Source organism: Pieris napi, chromosome 8 (assembly GCF_905475465.1).
Source record: "Pieris napi chromosome 8, ilPieNapi1.2, whole genome shotgun sequence".
In the NCBI taxonomy this organism is placed as follows: Eukaryota; Metazoa; Arthropoda; class Insecta; order Lepidoptera; family Pieridae; genus Pieris; species Pieris napi.
The window spans coordinates 7665949-7679462 of NC_062241.1; the positions used below are offsets into that span (position 1 = coordinate 7665949).

At 31.6% G+C, this 13514-nt stretch overlaps 3 protein-coding genes across 4 annotated transcripts; 1 reads left to right on the forward strand and 2 right to left on the reverse strand.

The window, feature by feature from the left end:
- Positions 1-7: 7 nt before the first annotated feature.
- On the reverse strand, positions 8-1195 carry LOC125051585 (dynein light chain Tctex-type 1-like). The gene is made up of 3 exons (XM_047652003.1): positions 1012-1195; positions 266-434; positions 8-178 (listed from the first exon to the last, which is right to left on the reverse strand). Exons 1-3 carry the CDS (start codon positions 1033-1035, stop codon positions 27-29), a joined length of 345 nt encoding a protein of 114 aa, XP_047507959.1. The 5' UTR covers positions 1036-1195; the 3' UTR covers positions 8-26.
- Positions 1196-1332: 137 nt separating this feature from the next.
- LOC125051583 (ras association domain-containing protein 8) lies at positions 1333-7040 on the forward strand. 2 transcript variants are annotated; one of them, XM_047652000.1, is made up of 10 exons: positions 1333-1609; positions 1980-2090; positions 2252-2373; positions 3181-3357; positions 3641-3857; positions 4489-4605; positions 5075-5277; positions 5619-5733; positions 5943-6069; positions 6530-7040. In XM_047652000.1, exons 1-10 carry the CDS (start codon positions 1538-1540, stop codon positions 6628-6630), a joined length of 1362 nt encoding a protein of 453 aa, XP_047507956.1. In that variant the 5' UTR covers positions 1333-1537; the 3' UTR covers positions 6631-7040. The 2 variants fall into 2 exon arrangements, with proteins under 2 accessions (XP_047507956.1, XP_047507957.1); XM_047652001.1 differs by having other exon boundaries at positions 3662-3857.
- A 1581-nt stretch (positions 7041-8621) lies between these two features.
- LOC125051584 (inhibitor of growth protein 1) lies at positions 8622-11971 on the reverse strand. Its single transcript, XM_047652002.1, has 5 exons — positions 11700-11971; positions 11171-11377; positions 10781-10960; positions 10508-10624; positions 8622-10032 (listed from the first exon to the last, which is right to left on the reverse strand). Exons 1-5 carry the CDS (start codon positions 11833-11835, stop codon positions 9710-9712), a joined length of 963 nt encoding a protein of 320 aa, XP_047507958.1. The 5' UTR covers positions 11836-11971; the 3' UTR covers positions 8622-9709.
- Positions 11972-13514: the final 1543 nt, after the last annotated feature.

The following is a 13514-nucleotide window of genomic DNA, read 5'->3' on the forward strand; positions in this document are numbered from 1 at the left end:
AAAATTCGTAAGTCAAAGTCGTATTATTATTGTAACGCAAGTCCCCAAATATTAACAATACAGTACATGTACTTGTTTTCCCAGCGCACAGTACACGTTCCGTCTGTTGCGGTGTCCCAAAAATATGCTGCTGCCGTATGCAGACCACACCCATTCTTCTGGGTGACCGTCATTCTCACTAATAAAAAAATATTTTTAAAACGTTTGCTTATTACGTTTTAGTTAGGAGAGAGTAGTGCACAAATTAGGTTTATCGGTCACTTACTTATGTATTTAAAAGGCTTATTTAGCTTTGTTAATCTCGCCAAAGTTTTTTCTGTGATTACAGTTATCCACTGAGGTGCCCGAGAATGACTGTAAACGTTCCCCCCTAAACATAATTCGATGTTATCTCTTACTAGTTTTTGCACTTCTTCAACGTTAAAAACTAGATCCTGTAAAAAATATTTAGCATAATGTTTAATTGATTATATTATGATATTAAAATCTCAATGACGATAATAATTTTTAATTGGCGGGAAAGCCGCCTGGGGGGGGGGGGGGGATTGAAGATTGAATATTGGGAAATTATATATAAGGAAACAGATGCTAATTTTAATTATTTTTTTGAAGTTATACTTCTTTCGGCGCGTTATGAAAAATTTATGAGAGTGCGAAACGATGCGCGCACACCGTGACACAAAATTAACAGAATGAAGTTGCCCACGGAAGATGCTACGGCATTTGACATAATTTAAAAACAACATTCTAATACTAATAGAATTTATGTTACACTGAATGTAAGAGAATAATAATAAATATTTATTTATTTAATTTTTCAAATGTAAACTGAACTTTATTGACTATAATGACTCCTTTTCCAGTCTTTGATTATTTAATTGTAATTAATTATTTGATTAATTATTTTATATTTTTAATAATGCCAAAGAAGTATAACTTCTTACGCGCGTACATAAGTACACGCACCCTTTTTTTTAAATTCGTAAATCCAATAACAATTTAATTAGGTACCTCCTCATCATCTTCTTGAGCCATTGTGTGGTAAACCTAGCTCCTTTATGTTTTCTAATACAATAGAGTTATATTTTTCAAATAATTGTTGAAATAATTAGTTGGAAATTGACAGTTATATTAAATTTAGAAAACCTAAATTTTCAAATGTTTATGGTCTCTCCTTGTTAAAACTAATTTATTTTTCTAAAAAAATACCCTGCGTTTTGATATAATTATTTTATCTATACTTCAAAGTTTTATCCAAAGGCTATATTACGTATGTTTTATCTTAAATAATCTCAATCTGTCAATTGTCATTTACTACAGTTGACACTGACAGTAGTTGTGTTTTTCAATTTTCTCTTTTTGGAATGTTTGTGTTATACAGATTGTGAAATTTATCAGCTATGTATGGCTCACTGCTGATTTTATGAGAGAGAAAATAAGAAGCTTCAATTGTAAATATATTTTTTAAACTGAAATGTATTGAGTTGAGGAGCCTTATGCCGGTTGGGTTTTTGGCTTTGTAAGCTGTCCCAAATTAATGGAGCTGAAGGTCTGGGTCGAGGGGATACAAAGGATTGTTTGTGGAGTAACTGAGACTACCACTTGTCAGGTATAGTCTTTAAATCATTAAATGAAAATTAAGGATCTTTTTCGTACCAAAAATCATTAAATGATATTCTGTAAACGCTTCCGAGGGCGAGGGAGTAGTACTGAGGGTTAGGGAGCTGTACTGAAGGCGTCATATTATCGTTAATTTTGTTCCGTGTTAGATCGATTCTAGTGTGTTGTTACTCAGTGCCATACTTGATAATTTGACTATTTAGCACAGATAAAACAATTCAATTCGACTCACTAGTTCTTTAAATTAGGGTGTTAGTATAGAATCCCTATAATTACAAGATAGTGCAGTTAAAACTTCATATTTATATTAATAATGATACTATGAAATGAGAGAATAACACTTAAATGCAATTTAACAGGATGTAGTCTTTGCATTGGCTCATGCTACTGGAAAAGTGGGTAGATTCACATTGATCGAACGATGGAGGAATAATGAGAGACTCTTAGCTCCACAAGAATATCCTCTTAAGGTAAGATATACTCAAATGTCTTTGTAACGTATCTAAAATACAATATACTGAGATGAATCACCATGCTAAATGAGCCTAAAATTTTAAATATCTGACAACATGTCTGTCCTTCTTTTTCATTTAATCAACTTTGATTAACTGACTTATGTTACTAATTTCAGATTCTAATGAAATGGGGTGAATATTCCAACGATATACAGTTCATTCTAAGAAGATCTGATAGCAGCGATAACCAAAAATTTTTACCACCTAATAGCAATATAAAATCACCAAATGGAAATGGGTTAGTTTAAAAAAGCTACTCACTGTTTTTGTTTTATAGTACAGAAGACATCATCTGATGTTAAGTGATACAGTCACCCATGGACACTCACACTGCCAGAAATCTTGCAAGTGTGTTGCAAGCAAAAGGTATTGGTATCTCTTATCATGAATAGTGGCAGCTGATTCCACATACTGGTTGTGTGCGGCGGAAAACACGTAAGCTAGTGTCTTCTTGGTGTCAAAATTGGACTAGATTTAGTTAAGATTTGAGACCCCAGTATGAGACTCCACATAAAATAGTTGAATTCAGACACAAGCTTGTTCCGGTACTGATCGAAAACTGCCCAAGAAATACCAGCACAGCCCGTAAAGAGTAACCACGGTGCTGTCGTCTGCATAGCAATCAATGTTGCTCAGTTGGAACATTGATACGCAGAAGAAACGGGGTCGGGGATTTTTTATAACAGGCCATTAAATCCTTTAATAAATGTCTATTTATAATTCATTAATTAAGGCATCTGGCGCATTAACGTTGATTAGCGGCATTAGCATCAATTGGCCTGCTAAATGTCAGTTAAGGCAAACCTGGTGGTGCTCATCTCTAAATATTTTGATTTATTGTCCCTTAGTAGGTTAATAACTGAAAGAATTATGAGAAATTTTTGTTTAAAAGTTTTCTGCATTTTTTATTAAGTTATCTGTTCTCTTTGTAAATTAACTAAGATTATTCAGTTGGAAGTACATTCATAAAAAGAGTGAGATTTTGTCTCAAATTCAAAATATTTGAAAGCACATCTGTCTATCACAAATCTAATCTTGTTTACAGTCAAACAACACTAAATCCCAATGTACAAGATAAGCAGAATTCACCAAATAGGCCAAACTCAACTGGATTTAACAATGTTAATACATCACCAAGTAATCCGGTGGGTGTTGTAAGGGGTATACAACAAAGTAAGACTCCAGATGATAGTCCAGTATCTAAAGATGTTCCTCCTTATAGGTAAGAAAACAAAAGGATGTAATAAGTTTGTAAAATTACTCGTAGCTTTTGTTTTGTTATTTTTTTTTTTAATTGCCTGCCCTACAATTATTTATTTAAAAATGAGTAAGTTATGATTTCTATTTAAAACCCTAGTTAGCAAGGTGGTATTATGTATTGCTTGATTTGAGTTGTGCTTTGTAATGTGAGCTATGTTGGAATTGCTTTAACATATTTAAATAAGAGCCAATCTAAATTATCCACTAGATGTATTGCATGAAAAAGATAAAAATCTTTCATTCAGGGATCCCCCACCACCATACAGATCTCCCCCTCCACCTCAAGGAGTTCGGAAATCTCCCAGCCGCTCGAGACCTCGCTCACATATGTCACCCGTAAATGAACCTGATGAAGAACGGAATCCAGAGGCAGTCAGCTATAACACTCAATATAGAGAGCTGGTGTCGCTTGTAAATTATCAGAGGGACAAACTTTCCAGCCAGCAAGTTGATTTGATAAAAGTATGTATTATAAACATTTGATAATTACATTCGAGGAGAACTAGTGAAAACTTTGTGTCTTAGAATTTTTTTTTAAACGCATTTGACATCTGTTTTATAACCAACATTTCGCTATGGAACGCCTCATTTTTATGCATTTTTTGATATAATAACGCCACATAACGTCACATTGCCAGTGGGCTCCGCAAGTGCGTTGCGGGTCTTTTAAGAATTGGTACGCTCCTTTCCATGGCAAGACATATCAAAGAAATCTATACAACTAGGCTTATAATTATATATACATAATTATAACCAAACGGTATTGACATACCATATAATTTCATTACTTTTAGTATATAAAGGTAACGAACACATTTAAATTTTAAGGTTTTAGTATTGATTCAGTGTAGACTGGTATAGATAGCATTAAAAGATAGATTTTATTCAATCACTTACTTGTATTATTACACTTTTTGTATCTATCTTTTTATATCAAATTGTGTTCACACAAAAGTGAAAGTACCTTTTTATGAAGTAAATAGTTGTTATGATCAAGAAATGTGTTTTATTGGGTAAACCTGAAGTAGATGAATGAAGTACATATTATTAAATATACTATAGTTATCCTTTAAATTAATATGAATATTTTTAGTATGATGCAGAGATAGGCTACTGGGAAAACAAAGGCAGAGAGCAGGAAAGACAAGTGGAACTCTTACAACAACAAATTAACTCAGCTGACAGTCAACTTAGAATTAGCACAGAACAGGTATAAACATCTTATACAATTTATTGTAATAATTCGATTCTATTTTGTGGATTAATTAATCTGTGTCAAAATCGACGCTTTCAAGTATTACGTCACACAATTTTTGGAGATTATTGAACACCCACCCCCCCTCGTGTAACGCGCCGTAACGTTTTTCTGTACCCAACTACAGTACTATAACCAAGTATAGTAAAGCGTTTCGTGACCACCTAATGACTCTATACCTAAAGGTGTAAAGTACTGGAAAGTCGAAAATAATATTAACAATAACACGTTTTACAAAAGAACACCCCCCCCCACCCCTCCAAAATTCGCTATGTAATATTTGACCGCTTCCTAACTAATAAAAAAATATCGAATCGACGCAACGCTTCTTTTGGGCTGAACATATTGGCGATTTTCAACAAAGCAATTGCTCTTGGTTTCGTAATTGTGGATTGTATTTTCAATTTTTTTTTTCAAATTTCAGGTACAAGCATTAAACTATGTTGAGGAGGAAAGCGAAATAGCGAAACAAAATGAGAAGACTTTAAAATCAGAGATTGTACTGGTTCGATCTAAACTAGCCAATTGTGAGACAGAACTTTTACAATGTAAGAACAAGATACGAAAAGTCATGGAAGAAATACATACTGAACAAAGACTTCTAAATGGCCGTCAACAAGAGAATCGGTAAGAAATGTTATAGATAAACGTTGGAAATAGATATTTTTTATTGTAGTTAATTTTTAATAGATTTATTAAAACTACACTCGAAACATAGTTTTAAAATTTCAATTGTTTAAGCGTAAAAGCGACAAGAATTGTTTTATAATAAAAACATAATACATATATATATATCAATAATAAAATAATGACATTAAAATCAGTTCAAAAGATTTAAGCATATAGATTCCAGAATTGATGTACATGCATTTTCTGCGACTTTTTAATGTTATATTTTCTATGTTTGTATCTATATTGTTGTTTACTTAAGAATAAATAAAATAAGATTAATGAAATTAACTGTCCAGACAAGCTTTGGAAAGGACAATGTTGGCAGAAATGGATGGACTTCAAACGCAGATACAACAAGCAAAACATGCCACAGAGATCAACCACTTAACCGCTGAAAATCTGAAACGAGAGGTAAAAACTTTTTATTTATTTTTCAGTTATGTAATAACTAATAACTTTACTTTATTGTTAAGTACGTAAATACGGAAAATAAGTTGCAAAAAGTTGGATAAAATTTAAGAAGGTTATAAGGAGAAATTGTTAAACTCTTTTTTTAATTGTCAAATTCAAATATTCGAGTTTTATCGAAGCCGTGTAACATTTTATAATATTCAATTAAGGTGGGTGTACTCGAAACAGCCATAATGGAGAAGAAGCGTCAGGTGGAACGGCTAGTTCAGGAAATGAAGGAAGCTAATCTTCAGAGTCTTACTGGTAGTGTGGACGAGCTTCGGCATCCGTTAGACGGTAAGGGAGGAGGAATTGCACAATTCCATAGTAGGCATATAGCGAGCATTCAAAGATGGCGCCTACTAGCTTCCAAAATTTATTAAAATTTGAATTTTTGTGAATTTATTTGCTTTGAATATACGTTAATTGCCTTGCCTACTATAACAATTCACTAACGGATATTATTTGTGTCTGTAAATATTTATTTAAATAAAATTATCTGATGCATAAATGATCGTAGAGAGTTCAAGACTACAGAGGGTTGTAGCGCCACTAGTTTATATTATTATTTTATAATATACAATTAAAATTTACACTTTGGTACTGGTTACTTTAATTGATCTACTTCTCTTAATAATATTTTACACTTGCACGTTTCGTATTTTTTTATTGTAAGGCTCAATCTACATATATTTTAGTTACAGAAAAAATGTCTATTTTAAGTAAATATTCAAGTAAAACTGCGATCGATTTCCAGGCATGTGCAAAGCAGGCAGCGCTAGAAGGATTATTGGGTCTCCGAGACAGCTTGAGAACGCCGCCCCCACAAATAAGAACCCACATGGAGTTTGGGTATAAAACTAGTAATATATATTTACTAATTTTAAAGTTTTATACAAAAAACACAAGAAACACTCTCCTACACACACATACATAAAAAAACATGTTCTGTACGTCAGCAATCTAATTGTTTTAATTATTATTAAATATCGATTTTAAAAAATGAGATCCTATGATGTTATAATGTAATTTACATTAAATACCTATTACCTATATAGATTATTGCAAATGTCATAAAAATTAAGTTCTATAAGAATTTTCTATAGAATATAGTCTCCAACCCGTTTGATAGTCCAATTTAGAAACAACTAGCCAATCACAGACACGCGATGCCATCCATCGTTTACGTTGACGCAATACTTATGCGAGAAATCGTTTAGTCTATGTTTTACATTGAATGCCCCTGACGTTTTACATAGAACACGGGCCTAAATAAATAATAGTATATGTGTTATATATACTAAGTATAATTAATGTATTGCAGTCACATTGTATTAAAAATATAATTTTATAAGTTTACTTTATGCATAAACGTTTATGGAAAACATGTTGTAAATAAAAGATTATCGTATTTAATCATTAGAATGTAATATAATGTATTAGCGTTGTGTTCAAATTGTGTCATATACCGTCACAAATTACTTATAAACGGCTCTACTCAGATAATTCTAAACTTAAGTATTCTATATATCGTTTTCCTTTATTTTCTTTAAAATGAAAAATTATGTGGAATATTTTCATGACATATAATTACTTCACTAATTAAATAAATAAAGATAAGACTATGAGTTGGAATTATCATGTGTACATTTATAAAGTTTCTATGTAGGGTCGTTATAATTGTACTTAGCGTTTTAAAAAGTCTTGCCTTTTTTTGTTTTAGTAAAAAGTATATCTATAGGATTTTAATTAACTTCTATTAATCATTGCTTTTTGCGTAGCGGCATTTATTATATGAATCTAAGCGAGTTTTAGTTTGGTGCAAAATATTGTGTGATCTTAGTTTTTATGAATTTATAATATGAGAATGCAAAACGAGAAATATTTTTTAACTAAACAACGTATATTGATATAAAAAAATACGTTGTTTATATTCTTAACATAAAAAAAAAGTTAAGCACGATCACGGTTTAAAAATAATATGATAGATTTTTAGAAAACATTTTGAGGAGTACATATGACATTGACATTAAAAAAGGAACGTGCTGAATTCTGACAAATGGCTTCGCTATAAAACAGTGTTGCTCACTTGAAAATTTGTTTCAAAGTAATAAAATAAATAACCTCTTTAAAGTTCATATTAGACTCTTCACACTTTTCTTTGATTTATACACATTGTAAATAAGATGATTTAAATTCATCAAACCATGCATTCTTCGTTTTGCCTTCTCCGTGCCGTGCGTTGTGCAATGTGCCATTAACATAGACAAATTAATTTATAACAAATCACTATCAAACATTTTTTCTTTATAATATTGAGACAACTTGCAATATTTAAGTAAATAGTAAAATCTAGTCGGAAATATAAAAGCCATTACAATATTTTATAAATTTATGTTCTTCATCAGCCTTCAATGATTTTTATTGTTAGCATAATAGACTCTCTATAGAACATTTTAGACTTGAATTTTCTATTATTTACATTATGTATAATCTGCATGGTTATTAGTCGGATTGTATACTCAATAAAAACAATTCAATATAATGTTTTTTATTTTAAAAGGCATTAAACATGTACTTTTAAATCCTAAAGGACACACCTTAAAATGATTTTTGTGTAAATATTCCCCCATATGATATGATCAAATCATGGCTTTGCAACGTTAGGGAGTGGCCGGGTATTGCAAGTGAGGAGTTGCTGCATCTGGCACAGGACAAGACACGCTTCAAGATACTAACGGCCAACCTCCAGTAATGGAGAGGCACTAAAAGAAGATGATATGATAAATAAGAAACCCAATAACACATTCATGTTAAAAAAAAAATGGTGGTAATTGAAACAAAGTATATGTATAAATTAAATCTTATATTAAAATGACAAAATTAATCTGTTCATTATCTAATTATAGGAATATTCTATACATATTGCTCTATGTCATATCATTTAATTACGTTTGGAGTCAATAACATAACATTGGGCTTGAATTTTTATCATAAATGCGCAAACGCTGTACTTCATTGACACAGCAAATTTCCAAAGAGCACTTAATAGAATCACATTACCACATTTACGTTGATTCACCACTTATATACATCATTATCAAATTCATTGGGAAGATTTCTAATATTAAATACTATATTTTGTGCTTTGATTGTAAATCAAAAATCAGATTGGATCAGCTAGATTTGAACATTATACTGTATTAAACATTTTATGTCAAAATTAGAGTATATTAATAATTTGAAATTAATTGTCAACATTTACCATTCATATAAAATAATATTGAATCTGATCTGTTGTAGGCTCAGGTACACTTAGGAATGAGTTATAAGAATTGAATTTTAATAAAGTAAATAAACAATTTATATTATTATGCTCTTATTAAGTATCATTGCACTGAAATAATTAGCCAGCTGCCTTTAGTCTAAACAATTATTATAGTTGTATATTATTCTGAAATACTTTTTTATACATCTTAAGACTTACTGAGAATTAGTTATTTTCATCAACATAAATCATTTGCAGTATTATAAAATATGGACTAAACATAGTAACGTGTTTGTTACCATTGTTTCGTTATTCCATGTAAAAACATGGCAACCATGGTAACAAGAACAGTGCTTAGCCCACGTATTATAAGGCCGCGTAGGTTTAAGTAGCAAAATATTTTTTACAAGCTAATGTTTCATAAGGCTTTACATTAAGAAATTTGGGAATCAAAATATTTTACAAATATCCTTGGTTTAAGAAAATTACAATAATTATTGTTGAAAAATTTAATTACTTATTGCTCATAAATCATTAATGAAAATCTCTTTTAAAACAGCATGTTCTGTCACGGTAAAAACCCATAGTTTATTTATGCATTGAAACATCTTACAAACGTAACTGTGCTCTTCATACAATATCACAACCTCACTAACCAAACAGTGTATGCTATGCTTTTTCTTCTTTCTCTCGATTATACCTTTCAAGCTCCTTTAGAAATTGTCCCTTGGGCTTCATGATGTTTGGCCTGTCTCCTCGGCATTTTGGGCAGAACCACTTGCCTTTTGGTTTTGTTGTGAGGGACACACACGAGAAATGGAACCACTCAATAGGACATAAGTCATTGTCACAAAGAATCATTTCTCCAAAGGATATCTGATCACACAGACAGTACCGAGGCTCATCAGGGTCTATGGCGTCGGTTTCTTCAGGTGGTGTCTCAGAACGCTGAGCTGCTTGACGTGCTTTACGTTTTTTCTTCTTGCCTATACCTAAAGAAGGTTATTTTTTAGATATTTATATTTTATTGACATAACTTTTACACATTTAATAAAACAATTTCTAATCGGATTGAAGTTATGTATTTACATTTTTTTTTTATAGAACGGGGGGCAAACGGGCAGGAGGCTCACCTGATGTTAAGTGATACCGCCGCCCATGGACACTCTCAATACATTATGGTTAAATTTAAATTAAATACATAACTTCAATCTGTTTAAAAATAGTTTTATCAAATATTTATATTTTTTAAATTACTGAAAATTTCTTCACAAATTTGTTTTATGATACTACTACTAACATTTAATTTTGATTTTAGTTCTTGATAATGGAACAATTGGTTTCTTAAACTGGCTGGCTTGATATACCTATATGTATACTTGTGAAAAGTATGTGTAGTAAGTTGGTGTAGCCAATGTCAAAAAAAGGAATACATATCTATATTTCAATAATAAAATTACATTATACCTTTCTTATGAGTGCTGTGAGTGTGTCGCTCACTATCTCTTTCGCTGGAGTCAGCTCCATCAGTAGCAGCACCTGCTGTTGTACGGGACCGGCGAGCTCTCTTTGACCAACGTTCACCTAAATATTATCAATAAATTTTAAATTAGGTTTTTTTTTTAATTTGGAGTCTCAAAGGGCTGTACAAAGAATAATTAAGCAATGAAACAGAATTAGAAAGTCAGGCCCCACTGAGTTATAAGACTGTATTTTTACTTAAACATAGTTACATCATACCTCCTTTCTCTTTTTCAGACTTATCCTTATCTTTTTCAGTATTCCGCTCAGGTGGTGGTGGAGGTACAGTCTGCTGCTGTGTCTGCAGTGAGTTAGTTTCTTTCTCAATTGATCTGGTCTCTGTGTTTTGTGTCGGCTCCTCTCTTACAGCCCCATTTGTTTTGACTTCTAAACATGACACTAAAATAATGAAGACCAGATTATGATTTTTGATTTTCTGAGGATGCTTGTTGCCAAAGCTATTGCTTCAGATCAGATAAACTAATGAATAAATTGTCATGTCTGTAACCAAGAAACATTAGTTTACAATTTTTTTGTAAAATCTCTTGAAAGGATATCATATACATTAAATAAATTTCATTAGGATTATAATGTAAATTAGGTACTCACCCAATTTTTTATGATCTGCATCTAGGCATCTTTGTTTGTTGTCAATTAGGTCCTGCAAAAGTTGAACAACTTGCAGTTTTTCATCTCCTATTTCTTGTGCTGCAACAAGGGCGGCTTGTAACCTCAGAGCTGCCCTACCACGCCTTCTTTCTTCTGTATTGGGACCAATACATACTTCTAGGTGTGCCTCTGCATCTCTCAGACATTCTAATAACATATTGTTACTTTAAAAGTAATTCATGAGTCAAATTATTATATTGTTTATTCAAACTAATAAATAATTATTGTTTTCAAAAAGCTATTAACATTAAGAATTCGAGTAAAAATAGCAAGTTATAAGTTATTTTTGTCCATGGCTATCTAGAGTAAACAGCGAACATAAAATCACGCGTCTATTATTGGTGCAAAACAGTATGTCAACACAACAGGTACGCTGTTGAATTACTTGCTGAATACAAGTTTAAACGATAGAAGAATCATAAAATAAGCCCATAAAGCATCAGATTATTAAATTTATTACGAGTTTTACCTCTGTATGTTACATCTAATTCTCGCATACGCGATAAATGTCGTTGCAAATCATTTGGAAGATTATCAACGATATCCAAGTAATTCTCAACGTAAGCTGCTGATAGCAGTGCTTCAGTCGAAGTTTGATTCAACATTTTTAAACCATTACAACACTTTTCATTAATAAGTACACAAGAAACGATAATTGTTTTAATGCATTTTTTAATTTCAACGACAAATAAGTTCTCTGAAATATGAAGCCGTCAAAACACAAATGGACGTCACTAATCAGACGTCATGTCCTCTTGAGTACCTGTGTTCTGTGGTCACGTTTTTTTTTTTTTTAATAATTTATTTCATAACCATGGATACAGAGTCCTTCAGTCGGAATCATAGAATTACATAAGGTCCTTAAAAGTATGTAATGGTAACGTGCAAATGTTACATTTATACCATAAATAATAAATATATTATTAGCATAAACATTCTTAAGCTATTACGTTAATACAAATTGTAATTATATCCAAATTAAGTATAATATATTAAAACTAAATAACTTAATACAAAACTATTGTATACAATTGGACATATTTCAACTAACTCTATGTAATTAAATTTGTTCAACTGTGTTTGAAATAAATTTAAACACAGGTAAGAAAAAAGCACGATAAGATAGTAAATCTTGAGGGCGGCGGGGAACACTTAATGAATTTTCGTCTGCGACATCACTAATGACACTTGCAAGTAATAAACGTTGGATGTTAAACGTTTCGCATTCAAACAAGACATGCTTTATATCGGCATTTTCCTTTGAACAATATGTACAATTATCATCAAGAATGATTTTCTTCCTCTTGAGATGTGCTGGAACACAGCAGTGTCCTACACGTAAGCGATTAATGCACGTTATGAACTTCCTATTAATGTATTTGAAGCTGTTATACCACGGGATCATTGGTAAATCTCTCTGTATTTCTGAGTACCATTGTCCTTTATTTAATACCTCTGTATTGTAGTTCCAATATTCTTTCCATCTTCTCTTGAGATGAATCTTTATCTGCGTATAATAGTCTGTGAAAGGCACTTTGAAAGAGTCTGTTAAATCATCGTCATGGTCCCGACGAGTCGCCTCGTCCACAACCTCATTGCCAGTTATACCACTGTGGGAGGGTACCCATACAAATTCTACATGCTTTTCTAAATTGTACAGTAAATCCTTAATTTTATATACAATATAATTCTGTTTATATCCTAAGCTACAATTACCCAATGCTGTTAAAACACTCTTAGAATCACTTACAACCAAAATATTTACATTATTTACATTACTATTTACATATGTTAAAGCAGCTAATATTGCCCAAGCCTCAGCAGTGAATATACTACAAGTTATAGGTAATCTCAAGCATTTAGTTAATTTCATTTGTGGGTCATAGAATGCTGCCTTAACAGTCTCACATTTGGAACCATCAGTATATATAATATAAAACTCTGATTTATCACTTAGAAATTGTAAAAAGTCAAACTTATTTTTAACAGAGTCTAAATTACATTGAATATTTAAGTAGTTCAGTAAAGAGTTATAAGGGCTATTGTAAATTGGCCACTTATTACTTGTGTGCATATTATTTGTCAAGTTTTTAATATATGACATTATGGTTGGAATTTCAGGTAACAAGCCTGAAATCAGTGTATTTATTGAGATGCTGCTTGCTTCAATTGACTGAGTTATTTCTACAGGATAAGAGACTCTACCAAGAATAACACTGTTCTCATTTGCCAGCTCCTTCAAACAAAATCGCTCAGCCAACTGTAAGCGTCGCAAGCACAGTGG

Coding starts and splice junctions, on each gene's coding strand:
- LOC125051585 (XM_047652003.1), bottom strand. CDS start 1,035: ATGGCTCAAGAAGATGATGAGGAG. Junction 435..1,011: donor CTCAAGAAGATGATGAGGAG/GTACCTAATTAA, acceptor TATTTTTTACAG/GATCTAGTTTTTAACGTTGA. Junction 179..265: donor TAAGCCTTTTAAATACATAA/GTAAGTGACCGA, acceptor TTTTTTTATTAG/TGAGAATGACGGTCACCCAG.
- LOC125051583 (XM_047652000.1), top strand. CDS start 1,538: ATGGAGCTGAAGGTCTGGGTCGAGGGGATACAAAGGATTGTTTGTGGA. Junction 1,610..1,979: donor CTGAGACTACCACTTGTCAG/GTATAGTCTTTA, acceptor GCAATTTAACAG/GATGTAGTCTTTGCATTGGC. Junction 2,091..2,251: donor CACAAGAATATCCTCTTAAG/GTAAGATATACT, acceptor TACTAATTTCAG/ATTCTAATGAAATGGGGTGA.
- LOC125051584 (XM_047652002.1), bottom strand. CDS start 11,835: ATGTTGAATCAAACTTCGACTGAAGCACTGCTATCAGCAGCTTACGTT. Junction 11,378..11,699: donor ATTAGATGTAACATACAGAG/GTAAAACTCGTA, acceptor ATATGTTATTAG/AATGTCTGAGAGATGCAGAG. Junction 10,625..10,780: donor GTCTGAAAAAGAGAAAGGAG/GTATGATGTAAC, acceptor GATAATATTTAG/GTGAACGTTGGTCAAAGAGA.